This window comes from Vespula vulgaris, chromosome 3, assembly GCF_905475345.1.
Source record: "Vespula vulgaris chromosome 3, iyVesVulg1.1, whole genome shotgun sequence".
In the NCBI taxonomy this organism is placed as follows: Eukaryota; Metazoa; Arthropoda; class Insecta; order Hymenoptera; family Vespidae; genus Vespula; species Vespula vulgaris.
This window is the reverse complement of record NC_066588.1, coordinates 1,721,526-1,747,829: the sequence shown is the minus strand read 5'-3', so window position 1 is coordinate 1,747,829 and position 26,304 is coordinate 1,721,526. Positions and strand designations below refer to the sequence as shown.

The window sequence follows — 26,304 nt, the reverse complement described above, 5'->3', positions numbered from 1 at the left end:
ACGACTCTTACATACAAATTTAACGCGTAATCATTCGATTAGCATTAACTTTTTACCATCTCGAGCGTGGAAAATTCACTATTTCTTTATTACCTCCTTTGAAGTCAAGCACTTGCTTTTAATCGATATTTAAAGTGGACGCGACGAAATGTATGATTAGAGAGTTAGCCGCGGATAATGAAAATCGACGTTTCTTTTACGAACTAAATAACGATAACGGAGAACCTGTCATTAATCCTTAGACGATTTCATGCCGATTAAAAATTATTATATGACAAGTTATTGCTATAAAAAGAATCGTCTTTTACTCAGCTACATATTTTTTCCCGAATCGTTTGATTTACGTTCTAAATATTCTATTTCATTCGTCAATAATCAATTTACAAAACGATTTCTCCTTTCCATTAACCTTTAATTATTAATCCTATCGTTCATTACATCAGGATAGGAGGAAGAGGATGTTTTTGAGAGGGAAGAAAGGAGTCGTTCGGTCGTGTAAAGAGAAAAAGACAGAGAGTGAGAGAGACAGATACAGACAAAGAGGTGGATACGTTCCCTCTCTCTTTCTCTCACAGAATTTCCTTCGTTCCTTTCACGGTAACGACTGAGAACGAAGGCGCCACGGAAATTTCGCGTGCGGGAAAGTATCCACCGCCGTTGGAATATTTAGACGGCAAGGGTTGCCAGCTACCTCGTAAGTGGCACTCTCGACTCTCCTAACCGTCTTTTACGTTTTCCGGTAGAAACAACGCTGCCACGAAGCGACGTTCAGCCCTCTAGAAAGTTCCCTTTCGACCTCTCTCGCTTCGTTTTCTTTACCCTCGTTCGCGTGTAGAAAAGCATTTTCATTTCGCAAAAAGAACCTACACTCTTCCTCTATTCCTCTTTTTCTTTCTTGATTGACATCGAAGAAAGATAGTAAGAAAGAGAGAAAGAAAATGTGGACCGACTTTCGCGTGAATGGTTGGAAGGGCTCGATTCTTGAAGGGCCAACTCGTTCATTTATCTTACCACGCTATGCATAGTCTTCCTTATCTCGACGCGTAAAACCCTCGCAATTCGTTTCTTTCATAACTTTTCTCACTACTGGCCCGTTGTAATCGTACTAGCTTGTTATTTATGTTTTTGTTAGAAGCTGAGCTTTCGACGTAATAGACGATATTTCTTTCGCGACTATTATAACTGCTATCGTTGAATTGAAATGAAATTGAAAAAAGAAACTGTATGTGTATACGTGTAAACGATAGATCTTAGGTATAATACATACTTATACTATATCTTCAAATAACATATACGAAAGTATGTTTACAACATTTTTTCGTCAGCGTTTAGTGAATACGTTTAGTTGATACATAGTAAACTAACATGACTATTATCGTTGAATTGAAAACGAAAATGAAAAAAAATATATATATATATTAAACGAAAGATCTTAGATATAATACGTACTTACTACGACTATAAATAATATATACAAACGTAAGTTTACAAAATTTCTTTTTCGTAGAAAAGAACGCGTTATATTATTTATTTTTCCGTTTGTATTATTACAGATGCCAGATCGAAGAGGACTCGGCGGGTAGAGTGACGAGTGCCGTGACGTGTTCGTTTCACGTATCGATATATCATCGATCGATCGCGTTCATTTTTACACTTGGTGTTAAATAAAATGAACGAATGACCTCGTCGGCGATATATACGAAATGAGGCCGAAATCGTGCTCCCTGTTTCTCTTGTTCTGCGTCCTGTTGCCTGGCGTCGTGCGTCCCTTCACGTCCGGAGAAGGTAAGAAGTAAATCTTTTACGAAAGGGAAGTAGCTAGTTTGAAGAAGAAAAAGGGCATTAGAGAAAAGACGAGATGAACTCGAGGGATCGTTAAATCTGCCATTTAGCTCGTGCCAGGCATATAATGAGCTTCCTCCCTCTCTTTCTCTCTCTCTCTCTGTTCTTTCTACTCTTTCGATGACGCTTGTCCCCGATATCCGCAGATTCGAGCAGCAGAGCCAAGTACTTACTCGAGGTACTTGTATCGAAACAAGTAGCCGAGTACCACTTTGCGCGTCGGTCTTTCGTAGGTACCTACATGCATGATACTCGGATATACGAGTCAATGGAAAAAGAAAAATATCGTCTCGTTGTTTACGAACTTATGTGCAAACTCATTCTTATTTTCATTTTCTCTGTATTTTTCATTTATTAATTCTTTTTTTATTTTTCTTTATTTTTTTCATTTTTATTTTTTTTTATATTTCTCTCTTTCATTTCATTTCATTTCTATTACTCTATTTCAATTTCGAGGAGCATCGATCGAAAAAAATTAACGTTAAAGGGGATCTTAATTTTGTATAGCCATCTTTTTTAATGAACGTTCGTCCCCTTCGATGCGATACGATGGAAATCAACGTGAGAGATCGAGATTCTCGATGGCGGATATTAACGATGCCGGGAAAACGATGACTTTGCCGTAAGTTACCCTAACGATCTATAAGGTAACGTAAACTAAACACGGGCAGAATACTTTTTACGAGTCACACGTAGAAAGATGAAAGATGATATATATATATATATATATATATATATATATATATATATATAAGTAACGTTTCTAAAGTGAAACACGGGAGGGAAAAAGCATCAGAATTTCTACGAGCTTCCTACGAGAGAACGAGAAACAGAGATAGAAGGAGAGAAAGACAAGCCTAATTATACGGCGAGTCAGGCTCGTTGATTAGTCGTCGTAGGCACGACCGACCAGTTACGTTACGCCAAGCCATTTTCGATGATGGATTATACTCCCCTAGAGCTACTTTTGAACGGCCCCCTGGACTACGTGCTCCTACCCCTCTTCTCTCTCTCTCTCTCTCTCTCTCTCTCTCTCTCTCTGTCTCTCTGACTCTCCAGGGATCTCTCATGGCTAACTAATTATCGTCCTTGACGTCCTCTCGCGTACTCGTCATCATAGCGACGATGAATGGTTTCTCACCTGCAACGTTTAACGTCGTTGATTGGTTCTAAAGGGAGAAACAATCGTAACGTGTATCTCCAACGACGAAAGGAATTCTAATCCAACTGTCTCCTCCTCCCATTCTCTTACCGAGTCTCATCATGAGTTTCCATGGTGTTTCCAATGAGACGGGAGTAGACGGGACGAGACAAGACGCGCCGAAACGGCGACGACATCATTAATCGCATCAACTCGAATAAATTCGTAGAAGCGGAGCATGTGTCTCGATAGCAAGCACACCGACGACGACGACGACGACGACGACGACGACGCTTTCCTCTCCTCCTTCTCCTAGAGATCTATCCAACAACGAGAAAGTTGTTGCTTCAACAACGGGAAAGCGCCTTCGCTTGGACCGTTTAATGGTTCTTCGTCTCTGAAGTTTCTACGCGTTTACGCGGTACGTAGACACGATGGCGTCCGATAATGCGTCGCATGTATTAAGCGGTAAAAGCGGTTACGAGAAGGAATTTGGGAATCCGGTAACCTCCTCGAAGAGACGTATATTAGCTGGTCCAATACCCCATAGATAACTTTCTAAGGCTCCTTTCTGAGAAACGATTCGAGCGATAACTTACTATCGACTGTCTCTATCTATCTATCTATCTATCTATCTTTCTCTATCTCTATTTATCTTTATCTATCTCTATCTTCGAAGATCAATCGTTTCTCTACGTTTCCAGGACATCAAACTATTAGATAAAATCCATCGACTTTATTTCTATATTCCCTTAGGCTAGGTCTCATTGTAACATGCGATATATCACATGCATACATTAACCCATACATTCACAACGTTCGTGAATAATTAGCCGAAGAATTTATCGCGACGCGATATCTCTCAGTAATTTCACTAGTCCAACGACGACGACGACGACGACGACGACGACGACGACGACGACGACGACGACCAACGTTCGTGCACGAGCATGGCTGGGAAAAAATATTAGCCCCGTTAATAATTAAAGGAAAGACGAGACGAGGGTGAACCAGCCACGGTCTCGACATTTTGTGAGCGGTTGTGTTAAAGCTAGCTACCTACCTACCAACCTACCTACCTACCTATCTCTCACAGACTCCTCTCTGTCTGCTACTACCACGAACTGTCGTACTACCTGCCGCCCTTGCCACAACGAGAGACCTTCTTCAATTTTTTAGTGCCAGTCGTTATCTCCCGACACCTAGCGAATTTCCACCAGCTCGACGTCTACGCATCGCATTCGTTGAGAAAATTCTTTCCTATTCGCATCTCCCGTCATTCCCTCTCGTCATATTCCTTCATCCATCTTCTCATACCTCATCCTCGTCCTCGTCCTCGTCCTCGTCCTATTCTATGAAAGCCACGGAAACTCTAAAGCTTTTATTTAACTCGCACCCTTTGCGTACGTTTAAACGCTCGAGTTTTTCAACCGGGAGACATGTTATTTATCGCGTGGCACATTTTGACAAATTTTATAAAAATCCAACGTAATTGGATTTAGTTTTAATTTCGTTTTCATGAATAATTTCGAACGAATTCAAGTTTCGCTTGGATATGCAATGAGAGAGAGATAGACAGATAGATAAATAGAGATAGAGAGAAAGATGAAATCAGGTATGTTCGTTAAAAAAATTCATGGAAAGGGATTGAATACGGTTGAATAATGATCCCGACGTTTTCGTGATGTCCGATAAATGCGAAGGTACGGTTTGCTCGATAAGTATCATAAGTAAATCGCGATTACCATCCCGGTATGACCTTCGATCACGTAGTCCGCCGGCTATCTGAAGGTACGCTGGCCTAACCGATCGACCCTCTTCGCAAAATCGCCTCGAGGAAAAATGCAAAGACTGGTTGGTGAGCTTGTTCTTCGTTGGTGCAATTACCCCGTTGGTTCCGCCAGACGAGAGCCAAGCTTCGAAAGAACGTCGGTATACGTAGGAAAAAATGAAAGGAGGATAGAAAGAGATAGATAGATAGATAGATAGAGAGAGAGAGAGAGAGAGAGATGAAACGAGGGGAAAAGAGTGAAAGCAAGGAGAGTGGAGGAAGAGTTTCGCGTTTAATACCTCTCGCGTGGTCTCTCATCGGCGCCAGAGCCGACGAAGAAACACCAAGTCCGCGCTCTTTCCACTCTCGCGACGAAAGGTCGGGTCAGCTTTAATTATCGTAAATCAAAGGAAGGCGGCAGCGCGTCGTGGTATAAGTACCATACGAAAGGAGAAGGGTGGTCGTACCCGGACTCGAGCGAGCACGATTATTGTTGAAATCTTGGAGAATGTTCGATACCGAAGGAAAGAGTTACTGGTAGGAAAATAAAATGAGATCTTTAGTATTGGGCGTGATCGAGAGATCGTGGAATATAGATCGATCGATTCTATTCGATTAGATCGTCCAAGAACGAGTTCCCACAAAGCAAGGAATTCGAGAATAGATACCATATACTATTCCTTATTTCCTCCCCTCCTCTCTCCCCTCTCTTTCTTCTCCTCCTCCCCACTCTACCCCGTAGATCAAGTCCAGTATACGTTCGAGATATATTTTCACGAGCGTGCCTCGAGAATCAACCGGTTTTACTGTCTCGTCTCCTCGTCCACCACCGTTTTAATCCGAGAATATTAAACGTTCCTCTAAATGTCTAACCGTTCTCCTTAAAGCTAATCTGATTATCGATTTTTTTTTCTTTTCTTTTCTTTTCTGTCTTTCTTTTTTTTTGGAGTGGGGATTGTATTTTTCGTTTTTGTTCTTCTCTTTGTTCGTTTTAGTTTTTGTTTTTCGTTTTCTTTTTTCTTTCTTTTTTTCTTCCTTTCTTTTCTTTTCTTTCTTTCTTTTTTTTTCTCATACGACGGGAGCTACCACCGTAGACAGGCAGCATCGTCCAACAGCTTTACGAGATATCTTTAGAGATTATTATCGAACGATGTCGCATGTATGAAATAATTAAATGAGACCGGACAGGACGTCTCGATGGCGTCCGGATTTTCTTAACTGAAAACTCGAGCGACGTATGCAAATGGGAACACCGATGTACCTGCTCGTTGCTCGCGCGACGCAAAGGACGTTTGAAAAAAGAAAAGTAAAAAGGAAAAGAAATGGAAAAAAAGAAAAGGAAGAAAGAAAGAAAGAAAAAATATTCTCTGGCGCCAAGAAAACTCGACGTACCGGACGCGGAATGCGAGGTCGAACGGAAACGATGGCCCCTCTCGATCAAATACTATAGAATGCATCGTTTACCTGTTCGATTGTGCAACTTGCCTACGGATAATCATATATTAAACGCATACACGAATACGCAAACTCTCGAACACGAATATATAATTGAGGTATAGGTACCTACTATGTGTCGCGTGCGAGAGTTTCCTCTCTTTTTCTTTCTCCCTGTTTCTCTCTCTTTCTCTCTTTCTCTTTCTCCCTTTTACGTTCTCTCTCTCTCTCTCTCTCTCTCTTCCTTTCTTTCCTTCTCAACGCGTTTCGTAAATACACGAAGGCACTCTTTTATCCAACTGAAAACGATTACGGCTCGGTGCGTCGACACACGATAGAAATTATCGTGTCGCGGCGCCGTCTATGTTCACGATCGTGCGCGATAAACCGGAAACGCAGCCTTCGTAATAACACTTTGAAAGCCGGTGAGTTGTTCCCGATCGAATCGCGTGCCGTTTCTTCGTAGAAAATAATTGTCTATAGTGCTCTGCACGATGCTGCTGGATTTCGATTCTATTCTAGGTATTTAAAGCTTTTGTGAACGTAGCAATTGGAAACTAAATGATATGGTACTATCAAAGCATGTACTAAAATCCATCGAGAACATTTACAAGTTTTGCTCGTGTCAAAAGGGTAAAGCCGATTGTTTTTTCAAACGCATTTATGAGTTCATCGTCCGCAAAAAATAATAGTAAATAATACATAGACTTCTCTATAGAAAATTGTTGAAGCATTCAGGACGTATGGTACACAACGTAACTCGAAAGAAACGATTGTTAATTATAGTACGATTGAGTTCTCCGATTGCGGTACAAAATGTCACGCGAGATTTTCCACAAATAATAATGAAAATAAAAATAGAAATGTGAATGTTACTGCGTATACGTACGTACGTATAGTAGTTTCTAGCTAAAAGTCGATGCGTCGTGCATACAGGAAATAACTCGGTTGATTTAATATAACGTTGACAGAGAGAGAGAGAGAGAGAGAGAGAGAGAGAGAGAAGTATAAGCTCGTAGTTAAAAAACAAAAAAAGAAACAAGAAAAAAGAGAGGGGGAAAAAAAAGGAAAAAATAGTCATTAAATTTCGTCGAGAGATACGTAGTAGACGCGCGCGCGTTCACTTTGCGTATACATACCAACGAGCCGTATAAATATTAAACTTACGAACGTAAATTGCGAAGAGATGGAAAATTAGCGTAGGGGTCCAACATGAAAAATTCCGCTATAGTTGTTCGTCATGCGAAACGATGCATCGGATTTACATACAAAAGCTCAGTCTCGGTGATATCTCCTCTTTCTTTTCAACGATGAATCCACAAAATCGCAATCGGATTGGCCAGCAATTTGGTTCCCTCTTAACGGTCCGATTCCTCTACATAAAGGAAGCGACTGTGGAACATCGAAATCAGCGTGACGCACTCGTTCCGACTTGCCCGTTATCGATACACGTAGGAGTGAGGTTTTAACACGCGAGCGTAGTACTATCTGATTCTGTTATTCGCTTAATTACACGCCTTAACGTAGCTGGGTCTGCCGTGCCGCAATCGAGCCGCACACACGTAGTAATACGCATCATCACCCTCTCTCTCTCTCTCTTTCACTTTTAGCCTTTTTTTCTTCCCTTCTCTCCGACTCCCTCATTCTCTCTCTCTCTCTCTTTCTTGTTTCTCCTCATAGCGTTTAATATGCACCCTATCTCTCGGATGGCGAGCATTTTTCGTCCTCCTTAATTCGTTTATCCGTCGCGACCGCCGGCGGCTCCAGTTGAAAAGTAAAATTTTCTCGAGTCTTTTTTCCTTTTTTTTTTCTCTTTTCTTTTTTTTACGATCGAACATTCGCTTTTTTGAAATTTTACAAAGTTTCAAATATAGGCTCCATCGCGTGATAGAGGAAGAAAGAGAGAGAAAGAGAGGGCTTCTTTTTTTTATTTAAATCAAATGCACGCTCTCAAGAGATAAACCATCGTACTTTCACCCGATCGTCTGATCATCACGCGCGTGTCATTAAGCTAGAAATAGTTATTTCGAAATTTAAACATCGTGGATTCGTGATTCGTAAATACAGTAATTGTTCGAACGGTATCCATGTAATACAGGTGAAACATGAAAATAAAGAAGATATAATGATAAATAATAACGGTTTTTCTCCATTGAAAAAGAGGAAGGAGAATAGTAGAAGAAGCTATTTTACTTCATCACGTCATAACATTTAATAAGATCGTTTCAATTGGAGCTAATCAAGGCGGGAGCGATCGTGAAAGATATATATCGACTGGAGCACGGAACTCGTTAAGGCCGAAAGTCTTCCTTGGCAAAAAGGAATAACACGAATGGAAAGAAAGAAAGATAATCTTCTCGAACACAGAGAACCCCCTTGATTTTAACATCCCAACGAATCCTTACAACGCAATACGAAGTAATATCCTTCTTCAGTATCGGAAGATAATACGCGTTATCCAAGTCCGACTGAATCGAAGCGTTCCAATTCGTTGAACGATTTCATCTCGGCATCGATATACCATCTTTCTACACTATATACATATACGTATGTACATACATACGTACATACACACACACACACACATATATATATACACGTACCGATTTCCATCTGAATTCGAAGGTATCTCTCCGACCAAAACGATACGAATCGATATAAAGAAATCGGTCGGGGTTCGTCGTTAACCAGAATGACGATACAACAAAGTCTCGGTAAGGGGATCGACTTTATACGTATATATACACCTATATAAATATATGAATATATATGTATATATATATCTACAATCTATATACCTACTACGTAGACGTGTATATACTCGCTTTGAGAACAACTCGACTCCGCGTTATTTCAACACGAAGGTCGTGATCCGTGAATGCTGTCGAATACAATGCCGGACCTGACGAGAGGTGTCGTGCTCCTATTGTGCTTCCTACCAGAAGCAGTGCATCGAACAAATACTCCCGAACAGGAAGTGTGATTCTAGAACTAGCCTAGGTGCCTAGGGAAAACGGTAATATACCGTGTTCGTCCGATTCACGCTCTTGTTAAGCCAGCTACATACCTACCTTCCTTCCTTCCTTCCTTCCTTCCTTCCTTCCTTCCTTCCTTCCTTTTCGAGCAGAGTGACAAAACATTTTCCGGTGCATCTGTCTGGAACTAGCATCTCACAGGAAAAGATGCATATATATATATATATATATATATATATATATATAAAGGGTTGTCCTTTCTGTATAATCCCAATTTCTAAACTCGGAACGATCATCTCGTTTGCACCTTTCATGCTTTCCTCAAAAAGGAAGTGCTTCAAAACTCACCAACGAGAACCTTCCATTTCAAAGCTTTACTCGCACGCATGAAGAAGATTCTACGAGATGGTAAACGAGTTTCATGCTTGAAAAAGGAAAAGTTTTTTCGCTAGAATCCTTATTTCAAACTCGGTTGAGCAATCTCCTCACGGCTACATGTGTTCCTATGCATCTACCAGTGGAAACAGAAAGAGATAGAGATAGAGAAAGAAAAAGAGGAAAAGAGAAAGGACAACGGAGGTTTAGTTTGGACACTGACTAAAATAACAAAGCACGTGACGCGAGAAACAAGGAAGTTCACTATATATTCCCTCTCTCTTTCTATCTCTCTCCATCCGCTATTTCTTCTTTCCTTTTCTATGTTCTTATTCTCATCCTTTTCTCTCTCTCTCTTTTTTCATCTATCGATCTTTCTCTTTACGATGCTCACTTCGACCCCAACCTATCGTTTCTCTTATTCCAGAAGATGAAGAGAGAGAGAGAGAGAGAGAGAGAGAGAGAGAGAGAGAGAGAGAGAGAGAAAGAGAAAGAGAAAGAGAAAGAGAAAGAGAAAGAGAAAGAGAGAGAGAGAGAGAGGAAGCAAGGGAGAGAGATCCTCTTGACGGTACTTGGCGTTACTACTACCTCTGCCGGTTCTGCAGGTAGCTTTGTTAATTAAGAGGCGTCATGTGTGGTCTCTCAGCGCGCGTACACGTTGAAACCGTACTACGATGTGCTCTCGTGTCTCTTCCTCCTTCCCTTCCCCTCCTCACTCTCTCTCTCTCACTCTCTCAGCCTCTTACCCTTCTGGAATACGCGGTCAACCCACATAGGAGCCACGTGGGGGTTTGCTCGAACGTATGCATACCAACATCCTCTATCCACACCTACATACTCACATACAGACATAGATATTCTAGTATCTAGTGGGATACACGACTAACTAGCTAGCCATCGTAGCTAACGAAGGGGGTTTCTAGCGATCAACTTGAATGATTCAGAGTTGCAACGCGATTCGACGCAAACTGTAAGCTCCAACTATATATTCGAACTGAAACGAAATGACAAAATGATCTCTGATGGACTATTTTTATTTTAACTTTTCCTATACTCTATGTCTATGAAAAAGGAAAGATAGATAGATAAAAAGAAAAAAGAAAGAAAGAAAGGAGAAATATGAAATGGCAACGACACTTATTCTCTTAGAATTTCGACAATTCTTCTTTTGTCTCTCCGTCTCAATCTATAGAATCAAATCCAAGTTTCAAAGCAATCGAGAACGAAAAAGAAGCATCATCGCTGTCGACGTTTTTATTTCGAAATGCAGGAGAAAAACACGTCGATACGATTTATGAAACCCTTGTGTATATATATATATATATATATATATATATATATATATACATATATAATGTGTATATATATATGTACGTACACGCATACGTACGTATATGTTAGGTATATATATGCGTGGCCAGGCCGTTTGCGTCGAAAACGACTAACGAGATCTCGCTCAGACTGATTCACTGTCGAGAGAAGCCGGACAGAGAGCGATTTCACCGTAGCCTATCGGCGAACCGATCGTTTCGAATTATCAGAAATCGATGAAAATCCTCTTTTGCTCGATACCTGGCCCCGAGGTTCAGGGCAGAGTGCGTAACGTTTTCGAATTTAGCTGCCTTTTCGTTTTATCCACGCATCCCTCCGGACATCCCCTCCGTTCATCTCTCTGTCCGTTTCTCTTTCCGTCTATCTGTCTGTCTGTCTGTCCGTCCGTCCGTCCATCCGTTCGACCATGTGTCCGTCCCTCCCATCCTTGGTCTGTCTTCCAAACGGTAGCTCTCTACTGCAAATAAATTTGGAATTTTTTTTCTTTCTCTTTTCCTTCCTCTTTTATCTTTTTCTCTCTCTTTCTCTCTTTTTTTCTCTTTCTCTTTCTCTCTTTTTCATTTTCTCTCTCTGTCTCTCTCTCTCTCCCTCTCTCTTTCTTTCTTTCTTTCACGATTCAACTCGTTCGATCTATCCACAATTTCGTGAAAGGTGAAACCATGGCCATTGTAAACGTTGTATATTCACGTTGTCGACCTAACGAGATGTTTCGGTATATCGAAGTGCATTTGCTTACCGCAACACCGCAATATTCCGTTCGCCGGAGCTCAAACATAGGATACGTCGTTATCGATAAGAGAAGAGGTTGAGTGTATCCGCCTATAGGTTTGTCCTAGATACCAAGAGGTTCACGTTGAATTTGCATAGGAGCGATGCGTAACGACGGCAAAGTACTAAGATACCAAGACTCGATTGACTCCTCGACCCTCGTCACTTTTGTCGAAACGAGTGCTCTTCAACGATAGAGATATCAATGTACACGTTCCACACTTGTCCCAACTTTCGAACGAATAAAAATCGATAATACGCTCGACGAACCATAGATCGTCGAGTCGATGAAATCATATGGAGAACTATGTCGGATATAATATGAACTAACAATATCACGATAATAATATCTCGTTTATCATAAAGAATATATTCGAAAGTATTCGATTTGCATATCATTAATTTTTAAATAACTCTTTCATCCTAGTTTCTCAAACGTTCGTTTCGAATACTTTTGCGTGATAAATGGCCGAGAGTTTCAGGTTCGAGGGTGTACCTACTCATCGTTCATAATGAAACAGCGAAAAGGGCGTTTCTTCGACGGAGGCATTGAGAAGAGAGCAAGCGCTTATTAAAATCCATCCGAAGAGATCTTCTTCTTCTTCTTCTTCTTCTCCTTCTTTTCCTTCTTCTTCTTCTTCTTCTTCTTCTTTCTCTTCTACTTCTTCTACTTTTTCTTCTTCAATCGATCGGAAAGTTTTGTAATATTGAAAGTACGTTAAAACGCTCGCCGAGATACTTTTATATCAGAACTGGAACTTTCCGCAAAGACGTAGACGGAGAAATCGAGAGACATCGTGTGTCCAAATGGAATAAGAAAAAGTCTCTCTCTCTCTCTTTCTCTCTCTTTCTCTCGTCTTCTTTCTCGTTCTATCTCTCTGATAGTGCACGATGATTCGACATCTATACGAGGATATTATAAATACAAAACTTTATAGTCTTTGAGGCACACTATGATTTCCATAAAAATATCGTATCAGAGATACATCGTAGAGATTTTTTAATAAAAGCGTAAAAAGTGTGGTCACTCTCTTTCTCACTCTCTCTCTCTCTTTCTCTCCCTATCTCTCTTTTTAAATTCGTTCACCGTCGACTGTACCGTCGACGTTACATTCTTTCTCGTTTTTATGATATCGATCGTATTCCGCAAAGCCGGAAATCTGACAGGACACGTATTAACAAATCAAGAGGGTTTATGGATAAATAAAAAAAAAGAGGTAGGAAGTGACGGGAAAAGAGAAAATAGAAGTGAGTTGATCGCGTTTCGGTTTTGGAAAATTCGCTGGCGACGAAGTGTGAGATATAGGATGAGGATGAGGAGGACGAAGAGGTGGAGGAGGAGGAGGAGGAGGAGGAGGAGGAGGAGGAGAAGGTAGGTGGCACACGGTTATCGCGATGAAAAGTGTGGCCCCCGGCCAAATGTCGCACGGGGATAAAGGTCTAACCACTCGTTGGCGGAAAATACATCGAGCTCGGTGCACCGGTGGCGCCGCGTAAATCCGAAAATTCATTACTGCAGTTGCAGTACCGCGATTGTTCGGAGCCAACGCGTTAGAACTACGAGACCGGAGTACTGCGAAGCTGCGGCATTAATAGCCGGCCGTCCCGTCAGGATTTACCAGGAGGCACGGCATTGTTGACAAGCGAATATAGAATTTTCACGATTCCGATAGGTACGCTACGTGAATAACATTCAGGATGGAATTAATGACTCGAGATCCTACGTATTTTACTATCGCCAAGCGCCATTATCGAGCTGTTTAGTATTCAAATGACTGACTGCACTGCCATTTTTTCATTAGTCCTCTCGGCAACAGTAATCCGATAATCGGATTTCACGAATTTATTATGTATTAGCCGATACGCCGATTGATTCGAGTCTACCTACCACGTTACGTTAACGATTCAGAGATTTTATTCGTATCATGCTCGAAGAATTGATATTATCTTTTGCCAACATCGCCTTTAAAACGTTTCGTTTCTATACGTTTCAGAAGGCGAGGACGCGGCGGAGGACGAGGATTCTTATCTCCTCGAGGAGGATGACGTGCCTTCGGCTACCATCGCCAGTGACACCGAACTCATATCGGAAGGTGGCGGACACCTTCCGGTATTTCTAACGGAACCGGTCGACTCGTTCGTCGTTAAGAACAAACCCGCCACTCTTCGTTGCAAAGCGGCACACGCGTTGCAAATATATTTCCGTTGTAACAACGACAGAGCGGATGACTCGGTTCAACAAGACTTTGTCGATCCTCACACGGGAACTAGGATCGTCGATTGCGAGTTGAACGTTACCAGGGACCACATCGAGGAGTATTTCGGAAAAGACAAGTTCAAGTGCGAGTGCATCGCTTGGTCTGGCTCGGGACAGATCAAGAGTCAGCCAGCAGTGATCGATGTTGCTTGTAAGTATTATCTTATCTTCTCGTTCTTATGTGCAAAAAAGAAAAGAAACAAAAAGAATATCTGATCTTGAAGGCAGGGGGAAAAAACTTTAAGAATACGATACGATCATTCAAGAGAGCGACTTTCGCCTTACTTCGTCCTCCGCCCCTCGTAATTATCTTGATTCTCCTGGCAGTGATGTCATTATTTAATTCCGCTCCTTAACAGAAGACAATGCGACGAGAGCGTCAGCGGAGGAGTTCCTAAGAGAATCAATTTAGGGAAGAACCACTTGTCCAATTTCAGAGTTACGCAACTAATGAAGCGGACAAAGTTTCGTTTAATAGAATCACCGAAATGCATACATTTTCAAATAGAATTTAAAGCAGCTTTCACGTCCAATTTCTCTTAGTGCTCTGATAGGAACTTTGAACCACATTAGCATCGCGATGTCGTTCTTCTCGTTTTATCGACAGCAAGCAACGATTCTTTTTCCAGATCTGAAGAAGCAATTCGAGTCACCGCCGTACTCTGTTTCGGTCGAAGCTGGTCACAGCACCGAACTTCGATGTCTGGCACCGCTCGGCGTGCCACCGCCAAGAGTCTATTGGCTGAGAAACAACGTTCCAGTTGATGCCGACTCGGACACTCTTCTGGTGTCCAGCGAAGGACATCTTCTCGTTGGCCAAGCAAAACTCAGCCATCAGGCTAATTACACATGTGTGGCTGAGAATATCGCGGCAAAGCGGTTAAGCGATCCAGTTAGCCTAACAGTATACCGTAAGATTGAATATTCTGCAATTAACATTTCACTCGGCAAACGTCGTACATATCTCCCAATTATCGCCAATCGACGAGTCGTTAATTACTGTGTTCGCAGTGAACGGTGGTTGGTCTTCCTGGTCTGCCTGGTCGGAATGTCATTCGAGATGTGCGAAAGGTGGCCAGAAGAGAACGAGAACGTGCACGAATCCGGTACCTATGAACGGTGGTCAACCTTGTCTTGGTCCAAGTCAGCAGAAAATGGATTGCAACACTGCTTGTCCTGGTGAGTCGATGATCCACCATGCGACAATGACAAGCGGTTATTTCAATCGCTTTGCGCTTCCGATAACAATCGTTTATATCGTGATTCTATGGTAAACGATAATGGTAATCGTGCGTGTGGTCGTTTGATGAAAAATCTTCAGGATGTAATACCATCTCACGTGTGCTTCGTAAAAAGCTCTCACAATTCGCTTACTAACGTCGACGTGCTTTCAGCTTCGTGGGGGGTTTCTTCTCTCTCTCTCTCTCTCTCTTTCTCTATATCTATCTATCTCTTTCTTGCCTGTCCTTTTGCAATTTTGCTGCGTTCTATACCTAAGGCGACGTCTTTGAAGATAGTTAATGTGTAAGCAAGCGTTGGCGGTGGTGTCGTCTTCCTCTTCTTATCCTAGTCCGTGTCGCGTAGACGTCAGGCTCAAGCAGGTTTTGCCTTGGCGGGCCGATATTACCAATGCCGAGTAGAGGAAACTCTCTCGCTTGATTTACGATCGTTTTCTCTCTCTCTTTCTCTCTTTCTCTCTTTCTCTTTCTTTATCTATCTATCTATCTCTCTCTTATATACGCATCTCTTACATGTTCGCGGTCATCTTATGCCAGAGGGTCTCTTTACCAACATTCACCTTTCCAAAAGGTTTGCGACATTTCAAAAACACCTGCACGTTACATGCATTCACGTTTAAGCTTAGAGCTAATATCCGTATATTTTCCGTCGCGAAAACTCGACTCTCTTGTTGAGTACTCGCGTAACGCTTTTTCTTCTTTCTTCCTTTCTGCTGCTTATGTCGGAACAGCGGGCGCATTGGAGGAATTCACCAACACTATGGGTAAGTTTTTATTTATAACGACCCGGCTGCTTTTTTAACAGACCTATCCTTTTGTTTGTCGAGCCGAAGATCGTAAATATGGATATATATATATATATATATATATATATATATATATATATTATATGTATATGTACATACATATGTATAAATCGATTTACCAAAGGTGCATCAACGAGCAAATGTCTCTCCGAGAGAAAAAGAAAAAAGAAAAACAAAAAGAAAACGTTCGAGCAGATTAAACGGCAATAAAGCCACCAACGAGCATCGATATCGACCGAGAATAATGCTTTTACAAGAAGCTCGTCGAACTTTTTTATCGAGCTAGCTCTCGTCGTATCGATCGAAAGCATTGCCGCCGCTTTAACGACTTTACGAGACACACTTTTCTATCTTTTTTTGTACCAGTCGTCGACGGTGGATGGTCCAGATGGTCGGCGTGGTCCATATGCGGGAGCGACTGCACGCACACCAGAAGGAGATCGTGCGACGAGCCGCCTCCGAGCCACGGTGGCCGTTCATGTCAGGGCAAAGACATAAGCGTGGCCAATTGCACCGGCGGCATATGCAACGGTAAGTCACGCGAGACATGAAATTCCTTCGATATTTTCTTATGCTCCTCTTCAAAAATTAACATAATCAAGTTTTTTAAATCCTTCATTTTCTTTCAAAACCAATTTCTTAAAACGCATCAGAGAACGGATTTAAAGACACGACCATGAACGTTTTCTGTTGCAGTTGGCAACGCGAAGATGGGTGGCGCGCATTTGACAGAAGAAGGTGAGTGTTAAGAAAAAATTTTATTCAAGAAATATGTGTGTGTGTGTGTGTGTGTGTGTATACACACGACAATGCCACTCCTAAATCTCTCTCTCTTTCTCTCTCTCTCTCTCTCTCTCTCTCTGTCTTTCTCTGACCCGTTAATTCTCTTTCGTCGCATATTTCATTCGCACGCGCGTTCCTCGTCACGGTGCGTTTGCAAGAGTCCAAGAGGGAAGTCTCTCTCGATTAGATAAGCCGTGATTCGCGCGATGTACCGACCCTCCTCCGATTCGTTCCGGATTTGTACATGCTTGCGGAGAAGCGAGGCGACGCTATTACGAGCTTGAGGAAAAGAAACGGAAATGATGAAAAAGTATCGTGGTATAAAGGAAAAGCACGGGCATGACCAAGAACAGAAAACACAAAAAAAAAAAAACAGAAACAAATATAAGAAACAAAGGAAAAAATAAATAAACAAATAAAGAAATAAAAAAAAAAGAATACGAGTAAAGGAACCAAAGGAGTTAGGTAGAAGTTTTAAGTGCTATGACAGTCAGGGTGCGACCGTCCAACCGCGAAGAAAATGTCCTTAACCCGTCGTACGACATTCTTGGATGGATTCTTCACGCCCGGTGCACGCCATTTATATTCCCAACAACTCCGTACTCCTATCTGTTTCTTTCCGATCTGATACCATTCTCGAATCGTACCTGTACTTTATTCATCTTGAGAAACATTCAATCGACGTTCGAGTTAAAAGTGAAGTAATAAGAGAACCGACGTAATAAAAGGCCTTGATCAATATGGAGGTATGTAGGTACTACGTAGGTAATGTTAATACACGAACGATTATTAAAATCATGGAAGGACGTTGAAAGGAGGAAAAGGAGAAGAAAGAGAAGGAGAACGAGGAGGAAAGGATAGGGTGAGGGTAGGTATAGGTAAGGAAAAGGGAAGGAAGATCGCCTAAGGGAAAATGTAAATTCGTTAGGTCGCTAATTCCCTTGGCTCAACGTGATTTTGAATACCTTCGAAGAGAGAAAGCGGAACTTTGAAGAAAATCTTAAGAAGTTGTTTCTTTTATGAGATTCGATATACGAGCCAGTGCCAAGTAAGTATAAACTGATGGGAGGGTAAAAAGAGAGAGAAGGTTTCGGTCGAAGGGTAGGATTTACGCTGCGCGTAAACTCTTTTTCGAATATTTACATTTAATTACGCGACTGGTTAATTATTGACGCTGGGAAAGTAGAAGGGAGTTCTGGGAGAACGATCGGATCCCTTCGAGCTTTACGGAGCCAAACAATCGTAACAATGAGCCTATATAGCTGGTGGTAGTCTCGAGGGTGGTCCGCGTAGATGCAGTCGCTAGAACGAAACCCTTCTCTCTCTCTCTCTCTCTCTCTCTCTTTCTCTTTCTCTCTCTCTCTCTTTCCCTCTCTCTCTCCATGAATCTCGACGATTCTATCGAGCGAGGGCACATCAAAGTTGCACGCGATATACGCGTAGGCTCGACCTACACGGTTCCCTTCGGTCCCTTCGTGCCTCGGCAAGGGCTGCCTTTAATATCGAAGAAAATTATGTAATCGGTAGCCGTTACGCCCTTACGATGGTAGGGGGAAATTGATCGTGCATGCAAATAAAGTGCCATTATCCTGTGCCGTGGTCTCGAACATATACCTACTCTTCTGTGAGACACTGAGACAAGAGAGAAAGGGGAGGGAGGGTACAAGAGAAAAGAGGAAAAGTGAGAGGGCCAAGCTACCCTCTTTGAATTCCGTAGCGACTTCGATTTTCCGAAAAATACCTTTAAAATACGAGAGGAATAGCGGTATCGATAAAAATTACAACATATTTGCGAAATTAAACACTTGTCCTTAAATTAAGCCCCATTAAAGAGACTCGTCGATGTTCGCTTAATTCGTTTATTATTAACTTGTAAAAATGTTACATTTTGATCGATGCAAATACGCGAAAAAAAAGTTTTATAATGCTCGCTCTTATTATCGATTAAAATGGGATATCCTATGTAGAGAAGCTATGTCATGTTATATACGACGTCGCGGCACAGATGCGTCCGAACGTAAATCGATCGTGGTTAAGAAAATAAATCGTGGCATCCCCAACAGAAGTTACTCTCTCTCTCTCTCTCTCTCTCTGTCTCTCTTTCTCTTTCTCACGCACACAAATACACATATGTACGTGCGCTCTCGCACGTACGACCGAGTGTCTTGGAGATAGGGTGAAAGCAGCACACGCACTTCCGATCTCATTTTCCTACGTCCTGCGTGTAACGATGTGGAACTATTGCGTTTTGAAAATCTTTCTTTCCGACTTTCGAACGACGCTACTCGTTTTCGACGTTCGCGCGGTGATATTGACGTTCGAGGCACGTGTCTTTCTAAAGAGAGAGATAGATACAAAGAGAAGGAGACAGAGAGAGAGAGAGAGAGAGAGAAAGAGGGAGAGAAAGAGAGAATAGAGAAACGTATACATACGACAACGAGACGCACATGATCCTATGAGAGAGGAGGAAGAGGAAAAGAAGAAGAAAAAGTCGGGGCCCGAAAGTCACGTACCAGGGTTACAACCTCGCGTGGCTTTGACATTCTAAAATTGGAAGAAGCTTAACGGTGTTTTGTGGAGAGCAGGGATGCTGTCGCTGCTGTTCTACTGCTGCCGCGTGCTTCTTGAGGAATTTCTTGACAATTTTTATGGCCATAGGGATATTCGAAATCGTCGAAATAAATCTCGGCTAGTAGGTACGCGCCGAGCTTATAAATAGTGTTTAATATTAAATACGCTTTAATGCAAATGGAGAATAAATTCTTCTCTCACCTTTTTCCCCTTCTTTGTTCTTTCCTCTTTTTCTTTTTTCTTCTTTCTTTCTTTCTTCCTTTAAGTTCATCGTGGAAACGTTCGCATCATTTTTCTCTTTTCATCCGTACGTTCTCGTGCTTTTCACATCGTTATAAACAACTCGATTCGTTTTATCGTTTCTCACGTAATTCCTTTGCAGCAACTACCAATACCAGTTAGTCGGTAATTTAAAATTATTATTACGTTCTTGCGCTTAAGCAGTCGAATTTTTATCGTCCGTGTTAATAGCCGCAATAGTAAGCCGATCTCGATCTTTATCGGTTTAGAAAATAACGGCACGTTGTAAAACGATAAAACGAGAGTCGTCCCATACTTCGAGAAGGGGAACGAGCATGTTAGCCGAGTCGCTTGAACGATGAGGAACCTTAAAACTTTTCTACGACTTCTCGTAATATTTAGCGACACGAGAAACGTTTAACGTTTTGAAACGGCATCTTTGTCGCGTAGAGACCGTGTGAAAGAAAGTCTATCTCCTCTCCCTCGGGCAAAGAGAGAACGAAGAACAAATAAAAGTTCGCCTATAAAATATTCATGAGCTGACACCGACGTTTTTTGAGAAACGTGGACGACTGGGCTTTTGCATTCGCGAGAGTTATTCGCGTCTCTTGTGCGCACTTCGAGTAACGAGGAGACACCTATTTCGATGATCCTACTATCTGGAAAACTACTTTTCTATATTACTGTTGCATTATGTATACATACGTAAATGTATATGTACGTAACGTCTCGATCTCCTTCCATATGTATGTGTGTGTGTGTACATGAAAGTAGATATATGTGCATATGTATATCTAATTCAGGCCACACGTAAATCCGTGTACGGTGGAATTGAAACGTGCATATCGTTGATATATACATATAATATATACACATAATATATAACTACATATGCAGCAAACGTTTCAATTAAATACATATACCATAACGCAAAATGTATAATGTAGGAAACGTTTGAATATTCATACGACGTACTTTGATAAATCTATTTGGTTTTACGCTCGTCCTAACATTTGAATCGTGTATTATCAAGATTATTTAAATTATTCGATTAATTTTACTATTTCGTATATAACAATGTCTCGAGGTTCGTCCTTTTTTTTTCTTTGATTGCAGCGAATCGTCAGATGGACGTTGCTCTTTATATCGGATTAACCGTGGCTTGCATAGTCATCGGTGGATTAGCGTTTTTCTTGGCAAGACTTTTACGAAGAAAAGGCCGAGATCATTCTCTTTACTCCATGGCACGCAATGGTAAGCATTACGAAAGAGGTAAAAAAGAAAAAAAAAAAGAAAAGAGATCATTCGGCTCCTTTTTTCTCGAATTTGTTCCTTAATCTCCTGTTTTTTGCTTTTCGCTCCTATTTTCGCATACACGGAGATAATATATATATATACATATATATAAAAAATAAATTAGGGAAAGAAAAGAAAAAAAAAAAAACAAGCAGGCAAGATACTATTTCGAAGCTTGATTAATCCAAAAGCACTCGCTCCTTCCCATCTTTCAATCATTCATATTCGTTCGTCTTTATCGTCGAGAACGCTTTTGGAATGCATTAATACACATGCAAAACACTTGTCTGCTGTTTCTAACGCGTATCTACTTTTCTCCTCTATCTATCTTTCTTCTAATCTCTCTCGTATTAACTATAAAAGAGGTCGTAAAATTGTATACTCTCCGTGGAAAGATCGTTGAATATCGGTAAAGGACGGGGCGCGAGTGCTTATCTGGTAACGTAGGATCTTTGTAAAGTCCTTATGCACTTTTAAGATTCAAATTAATATAATTCGTATACATACGTATCTACTTGTGTACGGAGTTACGATCGTAATAAAAATCTCTCTCTCTCTCTTTCTCTCTCTGTCTTTCTGTCTCTCTCTCTCTCTCTCTCTCTCACTTCCTACGATCTTAAAATAAAATTTACGACGTCCGTGAAAATTTTTAAGTATCCTTTAAATGGTATATCAACTAGGTACCATTAGATTCTCGTAAGCGTTAAAATTGCAATAAGGACTTTGCGAAGTATCCCGGTAAGAAGAGATGCGTAAGAATCGGAACAGTATCGTTGCCGGGATCTGTCCGCAGCGCGCAGAGATACCCACGAGCCGTGCCTCGGCCGTGTGCGTTTCAGAATTCCAGCCGGAGTTCTTCCCGGACCAGGACAAGAAGTTGAGCCTACAACCGGACGTGACGGCGACGAGCGTGCCGGCCTGTTACGAGTATCCTTTCGACCCGAAGCTGTCGATGTCGAGATCCCTCTCGGAGCACCATTACGACGTACCGCACCTATCGATCGCCCCTCAACCATCCCCGATGTCACCGACTCCTTCGACATCGACGCAAGAGTCCTGCAGCGACAAGCAGATTCATTCCGACAGCGAGAACAGCGTCACTAGTTCATACCCATCCTCGGACTCCACTTACAACGTTGCCTCCGAAAGCGTCAGGTTGCCTAAGCTCGAAGCTGGAAACGTAGCGAGAGCTGCGGTTAACACTCGAGGTGCGTTGTTGGTCCTTCCGGATTCTGGTATTTCCATGTCGGTACCCGAAGGAGCAGTACCGAAAACTCATAGAGAGGAACTCTATCTGGCGGTTCTCAACGAGGATCGCTTTAGGCCTAGATTACCTGGTAAGTGTAAAAAAAAAAATGAAATAGAAAGAAAGGAAATATAAAAAATATAAGAAAGATAGAACGTTATGGTTCCGACGTTCCCCTTTAAAGTCGCGACAACGAAAAAGCTAACATTTCCCCGAACGAATTCGATCGCATTATAGCTTTTATCTCGCTCCCACCGTATCTCCGTGCAGCCCCTTTCGCAATGTCGATAAATCAAATTAGCACTCTAATTTCGTCGAGTCGCGTTCGAGAGATTGCCTGACGTAATATTCACGGTAATGGTGAACGTCGATTGTTGCTACCGACGTGAGAGCATTTATTGTATCCGTCCGCGGCCGTGAAAATTCGAACCGCGCCGATGAAAAAGAAAAAAAGGATAATAAAATATGATCGACGTTTATTTTGCGTTTAATTGATCCGAGAAAAAGTAAAAAAAAGTAAAAAAAAAAATAATAAAAAAAGATAAAAAGAGAGACCTTTGCGTTTCGTACGTCAGTTACGCGTCGAATTTGGATTACGATTATGTAGGTACATGCGAAAATAAACTCTCATTGACGAAACGTTCGATTTATCGACAGCGATGATGTTTAATTATTATCCGTTAACGCTATGATCTATATCGAGATCATTATCGACATGTACGAATGTTCGTTCTCGTCACAAAATCGAAGAGACCTTCGTTTTGTCCTCGCAGACGGTATAACGCAGCTATCGGCGGTGGTGACCTGTGGCCCATCTAGGGCATCCTTCAACAAACCTGTGATCCTACAATTCGAACATTGTGCAATGTTGCATCCCGCGACCTGGGAGCTGAGCGTATGGGCCTCGGACAATCTAAACGTCGAGGAGAGCTCGTCGATGTCGTCGACGAAGGATCATCAGGTGGTGACGTGGAGCAGAGTGTTGACGTTGGGCAACGAAACGATCAACACGCCGCTCTTCACGCAGCTCGATCACGCGGAAGCGTTTATCGTGACGGAGCAACTCAGAGGCTACGTTCTCGCAGGTCAGAGTTGCGAGAACTCGATAGCCACTAAGAGACTGAGATTGGCATTGTTCGCTAGCCAAACTGGCCAGTGTTGCGTCAGGGTCTACGCCGTTGAGGACACGAAGGCTGCCACAAAGGCGATCGTTGACAGGGAGTCGCAAATCAGAGGCTACTTGTTGGACAAGCCACGCACACTCATGTTCCAAGACAACGGGGATCCTCTTTGCGTTAGTCTCGAGGAAGTCGGCAACGAATGGCAGAGCAAATCGCCGACCGAGCGTCAAGAGCTATCCTTCAGAGACGTCTGGAACTGTCAGGAGAACACGAAACACGTGACCTTCGGTTTAGACACCGCCTTTGGCCCGACGACAACCAGAAGCTACAAGCTGCAGGTCTCGCAAGGCAATTCCGACACGAGGCAAGTCTTCAGGATCGTTTACGACGGCGCGAAACAACTGATCTCCTCCGGCAGCGTTACCAGACCTCTCAGGGAAGTGACCGTCGTCAGCAGCGGACATGCTAATAACGCGACCACGGATTCAACCGCCCTCAGACCGTTTCGGTTCACCAGGTCTCTCAGGAAACAACTCTGCCAGTGCCTCGACCCTCCTAACGCTTTGGGCAACGACTGGAGAATGTTGGCTCAGAGACTGCAGGTTGACAGGTTGGTAATCCATTTGATTCCATCTCTATTCTCGCTAAAGAACTAACCTTCGATAGAACGATACGACTCTCACCCTAAGCTATTACTTATTTCCATCGACGTTAGACCCTTATTTCGGTTACTTATCTCTAGACTAGTTCGAAACTAGACTATTACCGTCTTTTTCTCATTAACTCATCTTTCCGCTTAGTCACGCGATAATGAGTTTTTCTTTCATTACCGACCCTCTGGGAGATACAACGACGATACGTACATATGTACGCCGTGCTGCCTCCTCTCTTCGCGTAATGTAAACCCGTTTAGTTCGTGTATCCGATCAACGAAGAAAAGAAGGAAAAAAAGAATCCTCTTAATCGGTTGTTCCCCTTTCATTATCTCAATCGACATTCAGTCGTCGTACGGCTAATGATTCTTCTTCCTACGGTCTAAGAGAATCTCAGGACCCGTTTACTCGCTTGACAACGTTATTAATTTTTTCCTTCTGTTTCTTTTTTCTTTTTTTTTTCTACCTTTTTTATTGTGTTAATGATCAATCGATTTATCTATCGTCGCGGTTGCTTTCTTAATAATCACTTTAGACGGGATTCTCGTTGCTCCTGTCGCAGGTACATAAACTACTTTGCAACTAAGTCGAGCCCGACGGAACACATTCTCGATTTATGGGAAGCAAGGCATAGAGAACCAACGGCGGTCACGGATCTCTTGAATCATTTGAGAGTGATGGGAAGGACCGATGCTGCTACGATCTTGGAAGCACAGCTTGGACCTTGGCTTTGAACGCGTTACCACGTCGAATTGCTTTTACAAACGAAGTTACGTTCCCTTGGTCGGTGAGTGATAGTTACGAACACGATGGACGCCTACGATCATCGAAATTGATCCTCGAAATAATAATAATAATAATAATATTAATATTAATATTAATAATAATAATAATGATAATAATAATATTAAATAGTAATATTAAATGATAATATTAAATAATAATAATAATAAATAATTATAAAAAGTAATAATTATAATAATAATATTAATAATAATAATGATAATAAAAACAAAAAATGAAATAACGATACGAATACGCGAATCGATATACGATATCGATATTGTCGGGTATAATAACGAATGGAGAAGGAGCACGTGGTGGTTCTTCGAACGAACTCATCGAAAACACTGCCTTAACACTTGTGTGTGTGTGCGCCTTTGCGCCGAATTAACGCCATTGTTATTGTTGTAAATAAGAGCGTAATTTGCGAGGAAACGAACGAGATGACCGTACGAGACGACCTATCATCCTGAATTCTTGTCTCTTCTCTTCTCTTGTAAACGATAGAGGAGAAGAAAAGAGGAGAAGGAATAGATCAATTGACGGAAAGACGATCTCGAAACGAACGGTCGGTTAAAGTGCCGTGTATAATCATGGCTGATAGCTAGCTAGAGACTGTGCATTTAGATGGATATATGTGTACATACATACTAAGAGATACGCGCGCAGATACAGATGGATCAATCCATTTAGAAAGATGATGGATGTTTATATATAAATATGCATACATATTTATATATATATATACACATATATATTTATATATAAAAATATATATATACATATATGTATATATATGTATAGGTATTATATATATATATGCAAATACTGCCGAGTGAAAAAAGAAAACAAAACGAAAGAATGATAATTGGCGGCGAAATGCAAATGAAAAGATAAAAATAGAGAGAGAGAGAGAGAGAGAGAGAGAGAGAGAGAGAGAGAAGCTAATGCCGCATTTTGGCTAATAAAAAAAAAAAAAACGTACTTTATCTATTTGTTACACGGATATACAGGAACGCGCGAGTGACCCGATTGGTTTTTCAGAAAATCGTGCCAAAATTCTAGCTCTCTGTTTTTGCAAGCGTTCACACTTGCGTTGATGTTTGCTTCGGACAATTTATAAATCGCGTTCACTTTTTTATATACGTTTATTGTATAGAGGTACGACAATACACGCGCGTGCGTAACGTAAATGCACGTGCTCGCTCATTAATTAACGCGATCGAGTTCATAAGAGACGACGGATAATCGCGTGAAACGAACTAATTACAGAGTATATGGTTTAAATTGACGCAATTTATTTGGAAGGATTGTATATTTGTTACTTTCGACGAATAAAATATTCTTGTATACCTCAGGCATTCGAAAAAAAAAAGAAACGATTAATCGATACACTATATATCTTTACCTGTCCCGTTTTCCCTACGAATCGTATTTTTTTATCTTTTTTTATTTTTCCATTCTGAATGAACCAACTAAAACATCTGTATCCGTAAATCCTTCGAACATCACGACACGCTTCACAAGCTTAAATAAATTAAGACTAATGCGATACGAGTGATCCTTAATCCCTAAAACTACGTCGGGAAACGTCTACTACTACGTACGACGAGTTGGCTTCGAGCCCATCATTGGTTACGACATGAAAATAGTCGATTCCCGAGATTTTCCC

The 26,304-nt window shown here is 41.6% G+C and overlaps 1 protein-coding gene across 5 annotated transcripts in view; it reads left to right on the top strand.

Moving 5' to 3' along the window:
* LOC127062567 (netrin receptor UNC5C-like) overlaps window positions 1-26,011 on the top strand; it is a 40,360-nt gene extending 14,349 nt beyond the window's left edge. The window contains exons 2-12 of one of the 5 annotated variants that reach the window (XM_050991029.1): window positions 1,554-1,785; window positions 13,636-14,046; window positions 14,525-14,806; window positions 14,907-15,074; window positions 15,847-15,897; window positions 16,306-16,470; window positions 16,636-16,677; window positions 20,650-20,787; window positions 21,669-22,166; window positions 22,849-23,806; window positions 24,412-26,011. In XM_050991029.1, coding sequence (XP_050846986.1) covers window positions 1,704-1,785; window positions 13,636-14,046; window positions 14,525-14,806; window positions 14,907-15,074; window positions 15,847-15,897; window positions 16,306-16,470; window positions 16,636-16,677; window positions 20,650-20,787; window positions 21,669-22,166; window positions 22,849-23,806; window positions 24,412-24,583 — 2,967 coding nt within the window. In that variant the 5' untranslated portion in view covers window positions 1,554-1,703 and the 3' untranslated portion in view covers window positions 24,584-26,011. Of the gene's footprint in view, window positions 1-1,553; window positions 1,786-13,632; window positions 14,047-14,524; window positions 14,807-14,906; window positions 15,075-15,846; window positions 15,898-16,305; window positions 16,471-16,635; window positions 16,678-20,649; window positions 20,788-21,668; window positions 22,167-22,848; window positions 23,807-24,411 lie in introns of all 5 variants that reach the window. The other 4 variants (XM_050991031.1, XM_050991028.1, XM_050991027.1 and 1 more) reach the window with 4 other exon arrangements.
* Window positions 26,012-26,304: the final 293 nt, after the last annotated feature.